The sequence below is a fragment of the Fringilla coelebs genome (assembly GCF_963513975.1).
Source record: "Fringilla coelebs genome assembly, chromosome: 6".
In the NCBI taxonomy this organism is placed as follows: domain Eukaryota; kingdom Metazoa; phylum Chordata; class Aves; order Passeriformes; family Fringillidae; genus Fringilla; species Fringilla coelebs.
The window spans coordinates 18,089,908-18,106,547 of NC_140034.1; the positions used below are offsets into that span (position 1 = coordinate 18,089,908).

General features: G+C 39.2%; 1 protein-coding gene across 1 annotated transcript in view; it reads left to right on the forward strand.

Annotated features, from left to right (window-relative positions):
* The window catches only part of KCNK10 (potassium two pore domain channel subfamily K member 10), a gene marked incomplete at both ends in the record, with an annotated part of 47,341 nt that overhangs the window by 11,411 nt on the left and 19,290 nt on the right, over positions 1-16,640 (forward strand). The window contains 2 exons of the mRNA XM_084208692.1: positions 7,307-7,635; positions 14,900-15,017. Of these exons, the coding sequence (XP_084064818.1) occupies positions 7,307-7,635; positions 14,900-15,017 (447 nt within the window). The remainder of the gene's footprint in view (positions 1-7,306; positions 7,636-14,899; positions 15,018-16,640) is intronic.

A 16,640-nucleotide genomic window follows, 5' to 3' on the forward strand; every position in this document is an offset into this window, starting at 1 on the left:
TGCTGATGACTGCATTTGCAGCAGACAGCTGAGATGTTGCTGAAGTCAGCAGCACTAATGCTGCATTAGAGAATCCTCTTCAGGGAAAAGAGTGTTAGATTTAACCCAGGGGGGGTGTTGCTGCAGTGAAAAGCTCTATGCTCAGAGCCACTCTGTGTTTTCCTAACAAACAATATGTCAAGCTTTGCTTTCATGAACAGTAAATGCAATAGCAATGCTTCTCCCTTGAGTGGCAGTTCTCAGCAAAACGCTGTGGAAGCAGTAGGGTGAAATTCCCCTTGTGTGGCAAGCTAGTGATGACTTCCACTGCTCAATTTGCGTGCCTAGGGGATAGGCAGAAGGACCAGGGCCAAACTGGTGTAAAACATGTCAACACTCATAACAGTTTTCTTGATCCATGACTGTATGAATCCTGTGGTCCCTAGACAACAATTCTTATTATTATTCCTCAATCCAGAAAAACTGCCACAGGGATACTATGGCAGTTTTGTCCTGTATGTAATCGTAGCCTGCAGGCAGGATTTTTCTCCCATTTCTTGATCACAGCTGTAATGTCACCTGTTAATTAGCTCACATCATGCAAAGATGCTGCACAAACACAAAGGCAAACATGACTATTGTCTGCTGGGATTTTTGTTCTGAGAGCCAGACTTTCTAAACCAGCTTCAGATTTTTGAATGCCCAGTTATAAAAATTCAAAATTCATTGTGCTGGTTAAATGGATGTTCTCTACAAAACCTGTTAAAAACCACAACAGAAAGCGATGAATGGGGGATGAGGGGGAGTGGAATAACAAGAAAATCAGATAGTGGAAATTATTTGCCATATCCTCAAAACACAAAATTTGGATGGTTTAATGATTTTTTGGTAAATCATGGACAGAAAATTCAGTGTTTCAATACTTTCACCTGCTTCCTGTTGGACCATCCAATTCCCTTCATTCATGGATCTGTATGCATTTTCTGTTTGTGACATATTCTTGAGAAGTTCCTATTGGTGATAACTTAATACACTGATTGCCTCCTCTATTTCTCTAACATTCCTCTTATAGTGCTATGACTTCCGGGCACAGCCCTGCTATCCTAACACCAGCAGCCCTTATCTGAAAGAACCTGGGGAGTCTGTGGGAAAGATTTGAGATTGGAAGCAAATGCTAGATGCTCACCTCCCCCAGGAATTTCTGTTTGGAGATGAGCAAGAGCCTTGGAGTGAAAGATTAATATTTTATCCAGTGCTGGGCTGCTCATTTCCCTGCCTTCTATATTGTTCAGCCAGGAAGCCTTTTAATCTTAAATTCAGTGTGTGGCTATTTCAGAAGAGGAACTGGGTGAGGAAAAAACCCTGTCCAGTTTAATTGAAATAAATGACTTTAAAAGAATTATGGTCAGTGAAGTCCCTTCATCCTTTATGTTCCATTCTAAAGAAGGTGGATCTACCTACTCAGTGGTCAGGTTCAGGGAAGCTGTAGTGGACTTTTTTAACACCTCACAGACATTTCTGAGCTTTGGTGCATGAGAGATCTGTCCTGCAACTTCATATTTGACAAAAAATTGTATTTCTATATTAGTTCAGGAAGGAATGCTGGCTTATTAAGTAGTGCCACAGGAAGGATGTAGAAGTGCCAATAACCCAATGTAGGATCTTGTAAAAGCTGTAGGGAAGACTATTTGATCCTGAATTTTCTCAGTGAAACTGGACTTCATGATGAGATTATTTTATAATTCTAGCTAAATTTCTAGTTTAATATAAACATAAGAAAGGCTTCACGGGAAATTTTGGATGTTTGACTATGAATATGTCTGAAGAATGCATAATTTTCATTCTTTAAAGAATCCTCCAGTTATATTATGAGTATTTTGGGGAAAAAATGTTGATATGTACCTTTAGACACGCATCAACAAACCTTTTTACTGGAGCTATTTTGTTTCCTTCCTTTGATGGCACCACTGAAATAGGAGGTGAAATATCCAGTTTCATTTGTGATCAACTCATGTTTCAAGCTTAAAGCCTGGGCCTGAGTTTATGAATGTGCAAGTGCCTATGGCCTTTATGTAATTCTGTGTTGAATCCTGTGAAAGCAGCATTTTTATTAGCTGTGTCTATTATTCTCTCATTAAAATGCACATACATTGCTGTGTGCCTGTGTAACACAGGAATGGGGAAGAAAATGAGGTACTAAATAAGACACTATTAAACCTGACTTAGATTTTTTCACAATAGAGATTGTGACACCAATAACACAGAGAAGGGCATGCTTATGTAAAAAAAAAAATTGGTTTAAACTATTTAAGAAACTCTTCTCCAAAACCAGGTTTATTTGTATCTCCTGTGTTCTTAGCACATTGAGTAAGATAGTTACCAGGAAGAGGTCACTGGCAAAGACACATTTTGATATTTTCATAGTCAGAAGTCAGTTGAACACAGGCTGTCACTGAAGACTGAGGTAAAAAAAGTTGTTGAGTACATCAGCTTTCTCTTCATCTGTTGTTAACAGTTTGCCAATGTTGTTTTTCAGGGGGCTTGTTTGACTTTCCTTTTCTGGTTAACATACCAGTAGACACCCTTCTTGTTATTATTGGTGTCCCTTCTGGGGTTCAGTTTCAGCTTTGCCTTAACCTTCCTTACCCCATCCCTTCATCTCTATACTCTTACCAGGTTACATGTCCTTACCTCCACTGTCTGTGCATTTGTCTCTTTGTCTTTAGTTTGACCATCAGTTCCCTACTCTGTCTCAGTTACACCAGTCTCTTGCCTTCCTTGTCCAATTTCTTGCTCCTGGGGATTCCAGGCTACTTTGTAGAGGAATTCCTTTCAGCTATTTCCCTGTTGTTTCCCTGTGGCTTCTGTTAGGACTCCCTGGCTCATCTCCCTAAGACTGCAGGTGTGGTCCAGGATGGCTAGCACAGTTCAGAGTCACTGCAAAGAGCCCTCCCCAGCACCCTGTCCCTCCATCTGTCCATTCTCATATCTTCTCACATTTGCCAGGGACAAGGTTCATATTGCCCCTCTATCCGCTCACATCTAGTTTAAAGCCTTGCCAGTGAGCCCCGCGAGCTCCTGAGCAAAGACTCTCTTCCATCCCTGAGAAGGGTGAATCCCATCGATGTCAGCATGCCTGGGGCTGTGTAGAACCATTCCATTGTCAAAACCCCAACATTTTGATGATGACAACAGCCGTGAAGCCACGGACTCCGTCTGTCCATTTCTTCCCGCGTTGCTGCCTTCAACTATAACTAGAGAGGGGACTATAACCCCCACCCCAGATTTCCTCACCAGACATCTGAAGGCCCTGAAGTCCTGTTGGATCACCCTTGGGCTTTGCAGGGGTCCATTTCCTCGGCCCCTCTGTGGCGGAGCGGGAGGGCGGCGGTGTGAGGGCCGTGCCAGGCCGGGAGGCGCGGCGGTGATGGCCGTGCCCAGGCCCCAGGGCCGCACGCCCTGCCGTGGGCTAGGCCCGGCCAGCGCCCCGCGCCCTCTGCTCTCCCCGGGAGGGAGGGAATTGCCTGCAGCTTTCTAACCAGTTAAGATGTACTCATCTTGATGACGAGGCAGAGTTTTGCTTACTCAATTTCATCAATTTTAGCAGAAATTTGGGGTATTTAAGCTCCTCACACGTGAGACCTGGCAATGATGTACAACCATGGAAGAACAGGTAATGTGATCTCAGACGTGAACAACCATATGGATCCTAACATTGCGATTTCACTTGTAACAATAATATCTTCAGTTGTTTAATTTTGAAGGTTATCCAAAAAATCAGGAATTTTTTGCTCTCTGGCATCCTTTTACTGGGGTAAGGCCTATTTTGAAACACTGGAGTGTTCCTTTGAGGGTTCTTGTACCTGTGAGATTAGCTGTCAGCTAATATAGTGCATGCATGTGAATGGATATCTATCATTGCTTTCACTGAGGCTGATTAAGTTTTCTTTGATATGATTTAACAAACATATGGATGAGGCTCTGTTTGGGGAAAAGCCTGTTCTGATAGCAGCTTGATTTGAAAAAACATGAACAAATGAAGTAGGGATTGTTCTGCATTAATTGAAAACGTGTCCTCTTCTCTTTTGCTCTGTGTTTGTCCTAAACTGTGGTGTAAACCATCTCTACAAATGCAAGAATTTATGTAGTCCTTTATTTTTTTAAGCTCTAAGGTATAAACCTCTGCACATTGTTGAATTGCCAGTGTAGTTCATCCTTTGATTTAAGTAAAACTACCTGTTAAACTTCTGGAATTTTATGCAGCTCTTATTTTCAGAAACGGACTCTCCAAGGGGGCTTGTAGAAAAATAAGTACTACTTTATCTTCACTACTTTATCTTTTTGCAGTTGATGACACCATGATTTAAAGGTAAATGGCAGTACTTTTGTGAGAGTTCAGGTTCACAGAAACAGTGTTCCAATTAGAAATCAGGATTTATGACTTCTTACCATGTGCTGAAGTCACTAACCCCACTGTCTTGTAAAGAGTGGGATAGCTCCTAGATGGAGTATCTACAGTCTTCTTCCAATGCCTAACTCCTGCTTAAAGTCTCTGCAGTATTGACTGCAGTTGTGCCTTGTGCATTGGCTTTGTAAGAAGACCATTTCTGTTACACATCAGTTGCTTAACTAGCTGCTTTAGTACAGTCTGTGAATTTATTTATATAATATAAAATACTTTAGGATCAACAGTTCTACATTCACTTAGGATAGCTATTACTAATAGAAGAAAAGGAAAAACTAAAACAGTTCTCTTCTTTTTAGAGATAAGCAAGCTGAGCACAGTAATCTACTAAGCTGTTTAAGTGACAAAATATTTATAAGAACGTTTTATGTTCTCTACTGTGAACTTCCCATCTTGTTCTTAAATTAGTACAATACATTTTCTTTAGAAGACAGATTCAAACAGGCCATGATTTTACTGTAAGGCTGTTACTAACACTTTGCTAGAAACATTATTTGAATAAGAAAAAAACCATTTTTACTAACAGACAGGAAAAGAAAACTCACAAACACTGTTTTAATGGTACAAGCTCTTTACTTCTATCTTCTTGACTTATTTGTGTCATATCAAAGGCAGGCCTTGGCTTTCCACTGAGAGGCTCACCCAGTCTACACTGGACTGTGCCAGTTGTGGTAAGGTGGATACCTGTTTCAAAAAATCGTAGCATTGTCACATGACTCAGCTCTCTTCTTACCATGTGAGCCTTAGATCCTGATGCTGAGTAATCTGAAGTGTGAAAAATCAGTCCTCAGGCTTGCAGATGTTGTGTTGGTTTACAACATGCACGGTAGTTATGGGCTCTTACTAATTAAAATGGTATGAATTTAATGGAGTCTATGGGAGCTCTGTTACACTGAGTTACATCAGCTGAGACACTTCTGTGAGTACTCAAATTTACTTCAGTAAGGAGATGCTGTGACTCAGGTTTAAGATACATGTCTATAGAGAAAGAGAAGTCCTAACTGCTTCATGCAACCCCAATATTTTATGTTCCTTCTACATAATTTTCTGGTGTTACCTGTTGAAGTTCACTGTATTTATCACCATAACACTTTCAGGAGACTTAGAGAATAAATATATGGACAAAATAAATACATCTTAGAAAAGTGAGACTTTTTTCTAATACTGTTGCTCTTCTTCTGATTGTCGCACAAAGTTTTTAATAGTCACATGAAATACATCTGGGGGTAAGAGAAAATATCCTTTTAAGTTTGATATCACCCCATCCTGGTTAGTAAGTGTTGGGAACCATAAAGACCTTTATGATGGTCAAACTGAACAGCCGTGCCACAGGGTGTTGCAAAACAAACAAAAAAGGAATCAACCACGAAGGCTTTTGCTCTGATCCTGGATCCTTTATAATCTATTTGGTATCGGGAACCTCTAAATCATATATGAAATGAAATATTAACTGTAAGCATAAAGCAACCATAGATTTCTGTAATTTATTGGTTATCAAGTAAGCTGGGAGCTCTATCCTCCATGCAAAGCTTCAGAGTTGTATTGCTTGCAGGAAAACATGATTCTGGTAAATTCCCAAGTCCTGAAATTATTCAGTATCATAAAATGGTTTCTGTAGGGAAAGAGTTGTAGCCCATTTGAGAATCAAGGTATAATCATGTTATATGTTTAAATTTTAGAGAATGGTGTTACAATGTCATTTTGATGGGATATTGTAAATCTTTCTGCTTTAATTTCTAAGTGAAACAGCACAGACACATTGTGAATAAGTTCAGAGAACGCACCTAAAGCAGCTGTGTTTTAACTGTAATCTGATTTAGGTTTGATATGCAAAAAATTAATCTGATTTCAAAGAAATAATTGGCCAGTGGCAGCTGCACCATGGTAAGATTGCACAGGAATTTGGTTTAAAATGAATCCAGCGTCTTCAAATCCTACATGTGGTACCCTTATGTCAGTGGATGCTGAGGAACCTGGCCCCATCTTGCCATTGGTAACACTTGCAACACAGAGTGGGGAAGTGTGATGATGGAACATCTGAAGTATTTGTAGGCGACCCAGCTTTGACTTACATGCCTTGGTAGCTTGACACAGCGGTGGGGCTATTAAGTCCAACTGGAGGTCAGGACTGTTTAGCTCTGATGTACTGTAAAGGTCACCTGGGCTGTGCATTGTCTCAGTCCCAAGGTGAGAGGTCCACAGTTGCACTTGGCATGTAACTTTGACCTCAGACATCTCATATACTCTGGCTGACACATGACTTATACTAAATTTTGTGAAGCTTCCAGGATTTAAGGACATTTTCATGAGTGATGATTTTGTGAATGCAGGTAAATGGTATGGGTCACTTTATGTTAGTGAGCCAAATAGCGCTGTGATTTGCAAAGCATTTTCTGTTTCTGTCAATAGCAGGTCAGGTGGTGATCAGTGTTCTTTTGCAGTTCAATTCCTTAGCACTATGAATACTGTAAGAATTATGATCTAAGTTTATAAATCACTGCCAGGGTTCTTCACCAAACACCACCATGTGTAATTTATATGCTAACTGGTCAGAATTTCCATGTTCATTTTGCATAAATAGTTTTCTGCATATTTCTGAACTTTTTGCACATGTAACTGGCCTATCCAGTTCTAGAGGTAATGGGTGAAGTTTTAGAGGCAATGGGCAAAGCAAACCCTTGAGGTGTCCATATAGTATGGATGGACAAAGACATGGAACTTTCCAGATGAGAAGAACCATTCTATAAAGAATATGATTTATGTAAAAGTCTTGAAAATGTTATTTAAGATTATTTCAATGTAAATCAAGGTCATACCCTAAGAGATTTGATTTTGAATAAGGCTTTTTGCTTTGTGTTTCAGCGGCTACTCCCTCACCACAGTCAGTTCGTGAGTCTGAGCCCAAACCTATCGGGCGTTACCCATCTCCACCATTCGCCGTTTCCACCCGAGCCACTGTTGCTGTTGCCATGGAAGGCACTTCTCAAGGCCGGCACAAAGTCATGGATTGGAGAGCAGTGGTGGCCATCTTTGTCGTGGTGGTAGTTTACCTGGTGGCTGGAGGACTCATCTTCCGTGCCCTGGAGCAGCCCTTTGAAAACAGGCAGAAGAACACCATCGCGTCAGAGAAAGCTGTCTTTCTTCGGGAGCACCTTTGTGTCACCGAGCTAGAGCTGGAGACGCTCATTCAGGTAGGCCATGTGAAGAAGAGGGTACTTCTTGGAAGTTAGGAGAAACAGCTCAGTGGTTTCTTGACCAGCTGAGTTGGTGGGAGGCAAAATTGTTCACAGAGGCCTTGGAATGGGCAGTGTGAAGAGCAAGCTCTTTCCCAGTCATTTTAAGGTCTGAGAAGCAGAAACTATATGTCCAAAATATTGTAAATACGCATACTCTGTAATTAAAAGACATATTTTGGACAAATCTTATAATTTTTTGACATTTCAGTATGTCCTCAGGCATTACAGTGGGCAACTGGAAGTTGTTGTGCAAAAGTAAATTAAAATGTGTTTAGCAGCTTAGGATGTGAATGTCTTAAGGCCAAGTGATTTGAAATATTGAAACAAATTTGTCAATAAAGAACAAGTTTTTTTGATTCTTCTGTATGTCTGGGGGTGAAACCAGCTCCATGAAAGTAGTTGGGTGTGCTTAGACAGAAAACTGATTGTAACTGACTTGCACAGAAGAGCAGTGAATGAACTTACTTGAAGATAATGTCAGGAAGTTAATGCTGGGCTTCCACAACTTCATGTCAATGATCTCAGAAGTGACGTCCCCCTGGCTGGCCCAACACATTTCTGCTTTCTACCCAGTGCTGCAACTGCCTTTACAACTGTGAGTTCAGACTGATGTGGCAACCTCCATGGGTGCTAGCTGCTGTGCTGTGTGCCATCTAACACTAAGGCAACTATTCATAGTTAATGTTATTTGGCTACCTGAAAGCTCTTAGATGAACAAAGATCATACTCTGCTGTGTTGGTTCACCTCTGTGCTTTGGAGAATATGGAAAATACAAAAAGGGAAACCTTAGAACTATTATTTTATATCCCCACAGTATTATTTTACTGTGGGGATGGCTCTGGAAAAATCTTTTCAGAAGACCAAAAGGAGTATCATTGTTCTTACAAGACTAATGATGGACAAATGTATACCTTTTCCTAAATTTCAGTCTTTCAAAGGATCCTGCTTTGCAAAACATGCAAGGAAGTTGTATAGCACTGTATGAGGAAGCTGGTAAAATTTAGTGGGGATGAGATATCCTTTTCACATTTATCTCCAAAAACCCATTGCAAATATTAGCACTAATAGCACAAATGTGAATTGCTTAGTCCAGACTTGGAAGTTCATTCATAGACTTCAGAAGAAATACAGTGATGAAAGCAGTGCAAATTCTTAGGCAGATTCAAAGTATTTTAAATTTGTATTTGACTGTTGGATTTTGGTTCCGATCTGTCGAATGTGAACACAATGACAGGTAATTTTTTCATAACAATGTTAAGTGTTTCACAGTGCAGTCCAAATTTTCTAAAGCCACCTGAAGTGCAAGTTCTTAACTGCAGATTTTTAAAGCCCATTTCTGCATCTGAAGACATTTGTTGCAGTGAAGCCAGTACACTGTTTAAGGCTGTAGGTGATTTATAGCTTGGCAAAATAGTGAATACCAGATTAAGAAAATGACAATATTGCATGTTTTATCTCAACACTTTTGAGTTTTTAGCGTTAGAGAAAAATGAAACCTAGAACATTCTAAAAGACAATGAAACTTCAGATTCTTCAAGTACATTTAGCTGCATTGTACCTATTAGATCAAATAGCAGAAGATAGCAGGACTTAGGTGACTGGGCATAGAGTTGAAAAGAAAAATAACATTGGTAGATATATCTGCTAACATACTACAGACCTTTTGTTTTTGTTTTTATGTGTTAAAAAATATTCTTATTAGTATCTGGGTTCAGAACCATGTTATCCTGCCTTTGTAATAGCTCACACAGAGGGTGTGAAATGGGGAGGTTAAGCTTCTCAGAAAGATCAGATTTTGTCTACCATTAGGAGGGATAGGAAGACAATCTTTGTGTTTTGGCAAAGTAATTCCTATGGGCCGAATAAGGGCGCTCATACTCTGTTTCTATATGCCCTGTGTACTGTGTATGAGTAAAAATTTCCATAATGAGCCCTGCTTTCATAGTAAACCCTGCAAAATTACACAAGATAGAATGGCTTGCTACTTAAGAACTTATACTATTGTCAGGCTGCTTTCTTCTTAATTGTCCAATAGAGTTTTATTTAGGAGTGTGAGTGATTACAGTATATATGTATATTAAAAAATAAATCACCCACCTGGTAATTAAGTTGTATTATTAATGTTCACTAATGACTACAGCAACCCATTAGAGCTAGACTGCAAGCTGGAAAGGAAGCAGAGCTGGAAATAAGCTAGTCAGGCTTTACTGCCTGATTATATTAATAAGAATTCATATTTTGGATAGGCACTTTGGATTAGTGTTCTGAACCAGTTTTACCCTGAAGGTAAGTAAGAAAGGGAACATCCTGCAGAGATGATTCATTTTGCTGCTGCTTGCTTGGTTCATTAGTGTCATGAGCCAGCTTTTTTTTCCAGGCTCTTTCAATGTAAAAGGAAAAGAATTTTCATGTGCTAGAAGAAAACTCTAGATAGAGCAGGCAAAACCCAGTACTTTGAATTGACTATGGAGAAGACTTACATGTTGCTGAAGACAAGAAAAGACTGTTTGAACTGTGAAGAAAAACAGTGCTAAGTATCTGATTATTGAACCTTCTACCTGTGCCTCTGGAGGTTATCTTGTCCCAACTTCCCTTCTGCCCTATCTTTATTTTTCCCTATTCCTCCTAAAAGGGTAGAAAAAAAAGGATTCAGATGTCTTGGGTCCTGTCCTAGTTGGTGCAGGCACCCTGGTCTGTAACATCAATCCAGAGCTGCTCCAGCTGTGTAGGAGACACACTGAGCCTAAGATACTTCACAAGTCTGCAGCTGTCCTGTAGCTATATGCTGCTTCCAGAACTTAGCCAGCATCTTTAGCAGGGACCTAAACCTTTTGGACTTAGTTCTCTGTGCATATCCCTTGTTAAATGCTGTAGGTCTACCCTCAGACACAGTGACTATCAAATCACTCTAAGTGTAGGTAGATCACTCCTAGGCTAATTGGTTCTTAAAGTCCTTTGTGGGATAGGTAGAAATATTAAGGAATGGGCTCTGAAAGTTGTTACTTTTGATTAAACCAGAAAAAAGTTGCTGGCCTTGGTCCTTAGAAAATGCTGTTGAGGAAAAGTGAATAAATGTGAATTTATTATGGAGGTCCCTAATCACTGTAGGTGATGGTGAGATGTAGAGATGGTGAGAATAAGTAGAGAGTTAGGACTATTTTAAAAAGTTATTAAATAATCAGTTATTAAAAGCTGCTTGCTAATGAGAAGCATCCTAATAATCCTAATTGAGAAATATCAGAGCATGAAAGGCAATTGAAGCAACTCTTTGTATGCTTGATGGGAATCTGCTTGGAAAAAGAATTGTAGAGGGAGATAATAATTATTGGATTAGAATGATCTGTGAAGAGGAATTATTGGAGCTAGGCAAAATAAAGGACAAGAATTTTCTTTTCCTATCAAATTCCTATCCTTGATAACAAATAGGGTAGGTACATCTTTGTCTCATCACTTGAGAGGGATATTACCCTTATCCTTGAAAAATATTTTTCTTCTTCCTACTTGGGATCTTTACTGGAAAAATTACAGAAACATGAACAAATGAACCAGGTAAAAACCTTTCTTCATGGAGAAGCCAGAAACAGTCTGTTTTGCTCTTCTCTCTCCTCATCAGCTGCACTGGCTTCCAGCTGTCTTGTTGCTTATGTAAGTGGAATTGATGAAGTGTACTTCAGACTGAGAGGCAGTTTGATTTCACTCTCTTTGGGAATACAGGACTCAGTTGTCCCAGTATCACCACAAATGCTGGGCTTCTGCTCTGGGATTTGCCTTTGGTCCCATGCAGACCATGTCACCAGACCATGACTTTTTTTCTTACAGGAGGACTGTACTGTGTTGATACCAAGGGGGCCGAGAGTAAAACACACATGTATGCAATGATGGGGAGAAAAACCAGAAAATTGTGATCAAAATTGCATGTTTTTAAAAACAAATAATATCAAGTACTTTTATTTACTTCAGTAGTTTTGTCATTCTCATCACTCCTACCTGTCTGTTGGCTTTAGCATGCATCCATTACTTGAACATCCAGAAAGACAATTTCTGCCTTTTGAGGTATTTCAAATCATTGCCTTCCCTGAAATGGGTGGATTTCAAAAGAAAAAATTCACCATAGGTTGGTAGTCATTCAGTAAAGAACATTGCACGTTCAATTTATAAACCATACTTAAAAAACACTGTGTACTTGTGTACTGTGCTTGTAGCTCCTCTGGAGAAGGAAAAAGAGATTGGGAAAGGAGCAAGTGTGAAACAGCTTTGGGTACTTTCGTGACCTCTTGCCAACAATATTTCAGCTATAAAAGTAGATGAAACTACTAGTTTAAAATATCTTAAATATATGAGGCTTGTTAACACTTATTAGCTTGTTAGCACTCTGGAAATTAGCTTTTTTCCTATTCTGAGATAACCTGAGGATGCCTCTCTTCAGGTCATTGCTGCAAAGCCTATCTGAAATTTCGTGGTCTGTGTGAACTGGGAGAGTCTTGCCAGTAATAGTATCATTGTTTAAATGTTATTTCAGTTTCCATCTAGCAGGATAGTTTGGTGTGGGTGGACTTGTGGTGGTAGTAGTAAGGCATCCTTTTCTCGTGCATGAGCTGAAATTAGTTAAGTGCTGTTAGCTGCAGGCTGCTGGCTGCTTTTGTTTTGCTGCTCTCTTTTTGTCCTCTATCGCTGTATGCAAAATACAATGTATTAAAAGACAGCATTGGAATAGTTGGATATTTATAATTGAATGATGTCAGTGAAGATTTAAAGAAAAATTGGATTTTTTCTGGATGAGAAGGGAGTCTGAGAATCTCAAAGCTATCTAAGGCAACAGGATACTCCTTCACTTCAGGGGTTCCTGCTTGGCCCTGAAAGACTTGCTAAACTGTGTAAACTCAAGTGTGATTTAAGTGTAATTAGCTTGCTGACATTCACACACTCAAAGGGAGGGCAGACAGCATTCCTTGGCAGAAGTAACCAGGGTAGCTGACAGTGTGTCATGGCCTATTTAAACGGGCAACTTGTCTGTTATGCTGATTTATGCTGTTCTGCATAAAACAACAAATGATCTCTGCTTTCACACCACCTGCAATATGCCAGCAACTGGTAGAGAAGCCCTTTCAAAAGGGTTTGGTCTGAAACACATCCATTCTCTATATCCCTAATTCTTGAGGTAAGGACATGTGCTGAAGAACCCTGGCTTTCTGCCCACATGAAATGAAACCGGTCCAGCCTGGTGCTTGCTCGTGCTATAGTTTCACTATCAGCTTAGCCTGGCATGTAGTAGCTCTGCTTTTAAAAAAGACTGTTCCATACAGATCTCTTTAGATGTAGGTCTCTCTGTTCTTGCCCATACGCCTCTTCTCCTACTCCTTTCCCTTTTGTGAGGCAATGTGGTGAATAAAAGCTGGGAAGCAGATTAGCTGAAACTTGCCCAGGCTAAAAAAGCAGTAGAGGAACATTTATGACCATGAAGTGAATTGAAAATAGAGGCAAAAAAATGAGTGAAAAAAATGGAAGTGGAAGAAAGAATGCAGTAAATAAACCATCGGTGGAAAGAGATTAATGAGGAGGAAAGTGCATCCTGAAGGTAGGGAGAGAAGTGGTGTTAAATGGATGTGTTTAAAAGTCAGTGCTAAACCCATAAGAGAATGTGAAGTTTTAGAGAAAGATTAAGAGAGAACTTACAGACGTGACCAGGTAAGAAGTGGGCCAATGGTAAAATAGAATGGTTAACCTTGCATTGCACATGGACTGTATAGGAAAAGGTGAAATAGAAAACCACCATGATAATTCATTAATCACAGGGAAAAGAGAACTAGTCAAAGAAATGCAGTAAGAAAAGTGAAATCTGTGTTGATAGGTGGGAATTCCATGTAGAACAAAGCCTAAGAAAAAGAGGATGCAAGAGGTAGCACTTTGCTTCACTTGTTGAGCCCAGCAATAAGTTCCCTGAAACTACCAAGGCTAAAGATTGGTGGCAGTATTTAGGAGGAGGAGCAAATAACAGAAAGAGAAGGAGAAGGTCTGGCAGTAGTGTGAGCAGCTGATAACAGCAACATGAAGTGAGGCTGGAGCAGAATGGGAGAAAAGCGAAGAGCTGGAAATATTGGGAGGCAGAAAAAGAGAAGCTTGGTTCCTCTGCAGTGATTTTATGGAAATTAGACTCAGTTGGGAACATTTGGAAGGGAGCAAGGCAGACATTTCTGCTGCTGTTCAAGAGTGAGGTCTGAATTTCTCTGTGATGAAGAATAGCTTGTATGAGATCTAAAAGCAACCTGAAAATACCTGCTGAAGGGCATCTCAAAAGTCAATTTAGAGCAATTCAGGTGAGTATACTGGATGTTGATGAGAGATTTATTTCTGTACTTTGTAGGCTGATGTGTTCAGCTCTGTCTTCCTTTGGACTGTGAGGCTGAAATGAAAAGTGAATGTGTATGCCCCCATGAGACAATAGGGTGCATTTTTAGAAATTCCCAACAAACATTCAGGAGGCTGATATGTCTGCCTGGTTTGATTCAGTATTATGTGGGACACAGGACAGCGACCAGGAAGCAGTATATCTACCTCAGCTTCTATCCAGAATATACTTCATTCAAGCACTGTCTGGGAGTCTCTGTATCATGTTGTATTTGTGGACATGAGATCATGTGTAGTGTGGCAACTGGGAAGTTTGAGCTGATCACAAAGTTTATTTATGATGTTTCCATAGATACCTTATTTTTTAATTTCAAAAGGGTATATATATTTTTTGCCATATTTTTTTCTTTTGTTTGCATAAAATATAAATTACTTAATCAATTACTGATTGTCTTGGAATTTAAATCCTTGGCTGACTAGCTTCAGTTGATTTCAAAAACATTATTTGTATTTACCACCTTTCTATCTGCTTCTAACATGAGCTGTTCCCAATGAGGAGTTTTTCCTTTGGCAGTAGTCACTACAAAAATGATATTTATGGAAGAATTTATGGTGTTGGTCCTTTACTTCTCAATTGCTTTGTATCTTTTGTCATTTGTTTATGCATTTTAACTTTCTTCCACCTTAATGGATATTCAGTTCAGTCGTATGTTCAACTTATGTGTACAGAAGAGACTATACTATGAGCACATATTAAAAACTTAAATTGAGGCTGTTTTCATGGTCCTAGAATTTTCCCTTTGGAGTCTATACCAGCTAGCATAGGACACAGCAAGGCATGCATGATGCTAATTCTTTGTATTTCCTTTGCAGCATGCTGTTGATGCTGATAACTCAGGAGTCAGTCCCGTTGGAAATTTCACTAACAGCAGTAGTCATTGGGACCTTGGAGGTGCCTTTTTCTTTGCTGGAACAGTCATCACTACTATAGGTATGTTTACTGTTTCTTTTTTAAAAATAAGCAGTCACACTGAGACATAGATAATGAAATAAATTTGAAGAAGGTAGGCAACAAGGAAATAAAGTAGATTAAGTGTATTTCTCTGTTAGCAGAAGACATGACTGCAGCATGTGTCAAGGGCACTGAATCTTCGGGTAAGTGTCAGAAGCTGTCTACATACTTAGGGTAGAATAGCAATGCTGAGCTGAAAACAGGTAACACTCATGCAGGCTTTATAACTATTCTTGATATAGATTGAAGCAACCTACAAGCAATTGCTTGAGAACAAGCAATTATTTTCATACCCTCCTCCTTCCAATAACTGGAAATATATTCTCATAATGACTATATCCTTTTAAAAATTCTTACTTGCTTTCATACTAACAAATGGAAGGAATTGCACAAATGATACACTGTATAAAACCCCCCCCCCTTTTTTTTTTCTATAATTCATGGCCTTGATTATTGACAAATTTCTCTGTATTAAATGAAGAGTATACTGAGCTGCTCCATTCACTTTTCTTGAACCACTTATTTTAAAAAGATAATTATTCAGGCCCTTATCATCTCTCTCCCCATGCATTGTGTCCAATATATTTACTATTAGATCTTTGAATGTTGGTCTTAGATATGCTAAGGATTTTAATCTCTCCTCTCTAAGCCAGTTTCTCTCTTGAAGCATGTTCAACAAGCTTGGATTTCAGAAGAAAGTCTGAAGGAAAAAGAAAATAAACCAACAGCATTGTTGATATAGTTAATCTGCAGACAATTATACAGTAGTTTTATAATTTTAAGCTTGATTTCAGTGCTGTCATAATAATCAGATCAAGAGATCTAATTATTTGGAAATCACTGGCAAATTGTTGATTTTTATTTGCATTTCTATGAGTATTACTCTGCTTTCAATATTGTATAAATTGCTTCTCCACATTACAGCTGTGGTGCATGCACTGGTGGTTGTACAGACAAATAACTTGTTAATCACATAATCCTTCAATAAAGTATGAGGATCTGACTAAATTCTGTAGGCTTTTAAAACAGGTAATACAATAACAACAAAAAGAATCCTGTGTCAGTTAAAGCCTTGCTGTGGTGATCAACTCTAACAGTAGTTAGAGAAGCCCTTGGTTCTGCTTTTTCTTTGCTGTCAGAGTGAGGGGGAAAGTGATTGTATAGAGTGTTCCTCTAAATTAAGCTACATTACCACGTATTTTTGGTGGTAGCATAAAACCAGAGGGTGGCAAGAAAGAAAAGATTTCTGATTCATATGTAAGAAAACCCCTCCTTAATATTTGTTTACTCAATAGACCCAAGTGACAAGGTTTTAAATTACTCATTAAATAAATGCCACTCTGTAGGCATAGTTTATGCAGGCATATACATTGACATCTGCTATTTAAATAATTTTGAAAAGACCTTGTATTTTTGCCCATATTTGTTGTAAATTCTCCATGAATGATTTTTATAAATCTCATTCTGCATAAAATCTGTGTATTGTGTCAGGGCATGAAAATGGTTTTAATTTATGCACCAGAGGCCTGTTAGGCCTCCTCTTAGGCAAAAACTCAGATTACCTGGTCAACCTCAGTCCAGTGGCCCATGGAACCTAGACTT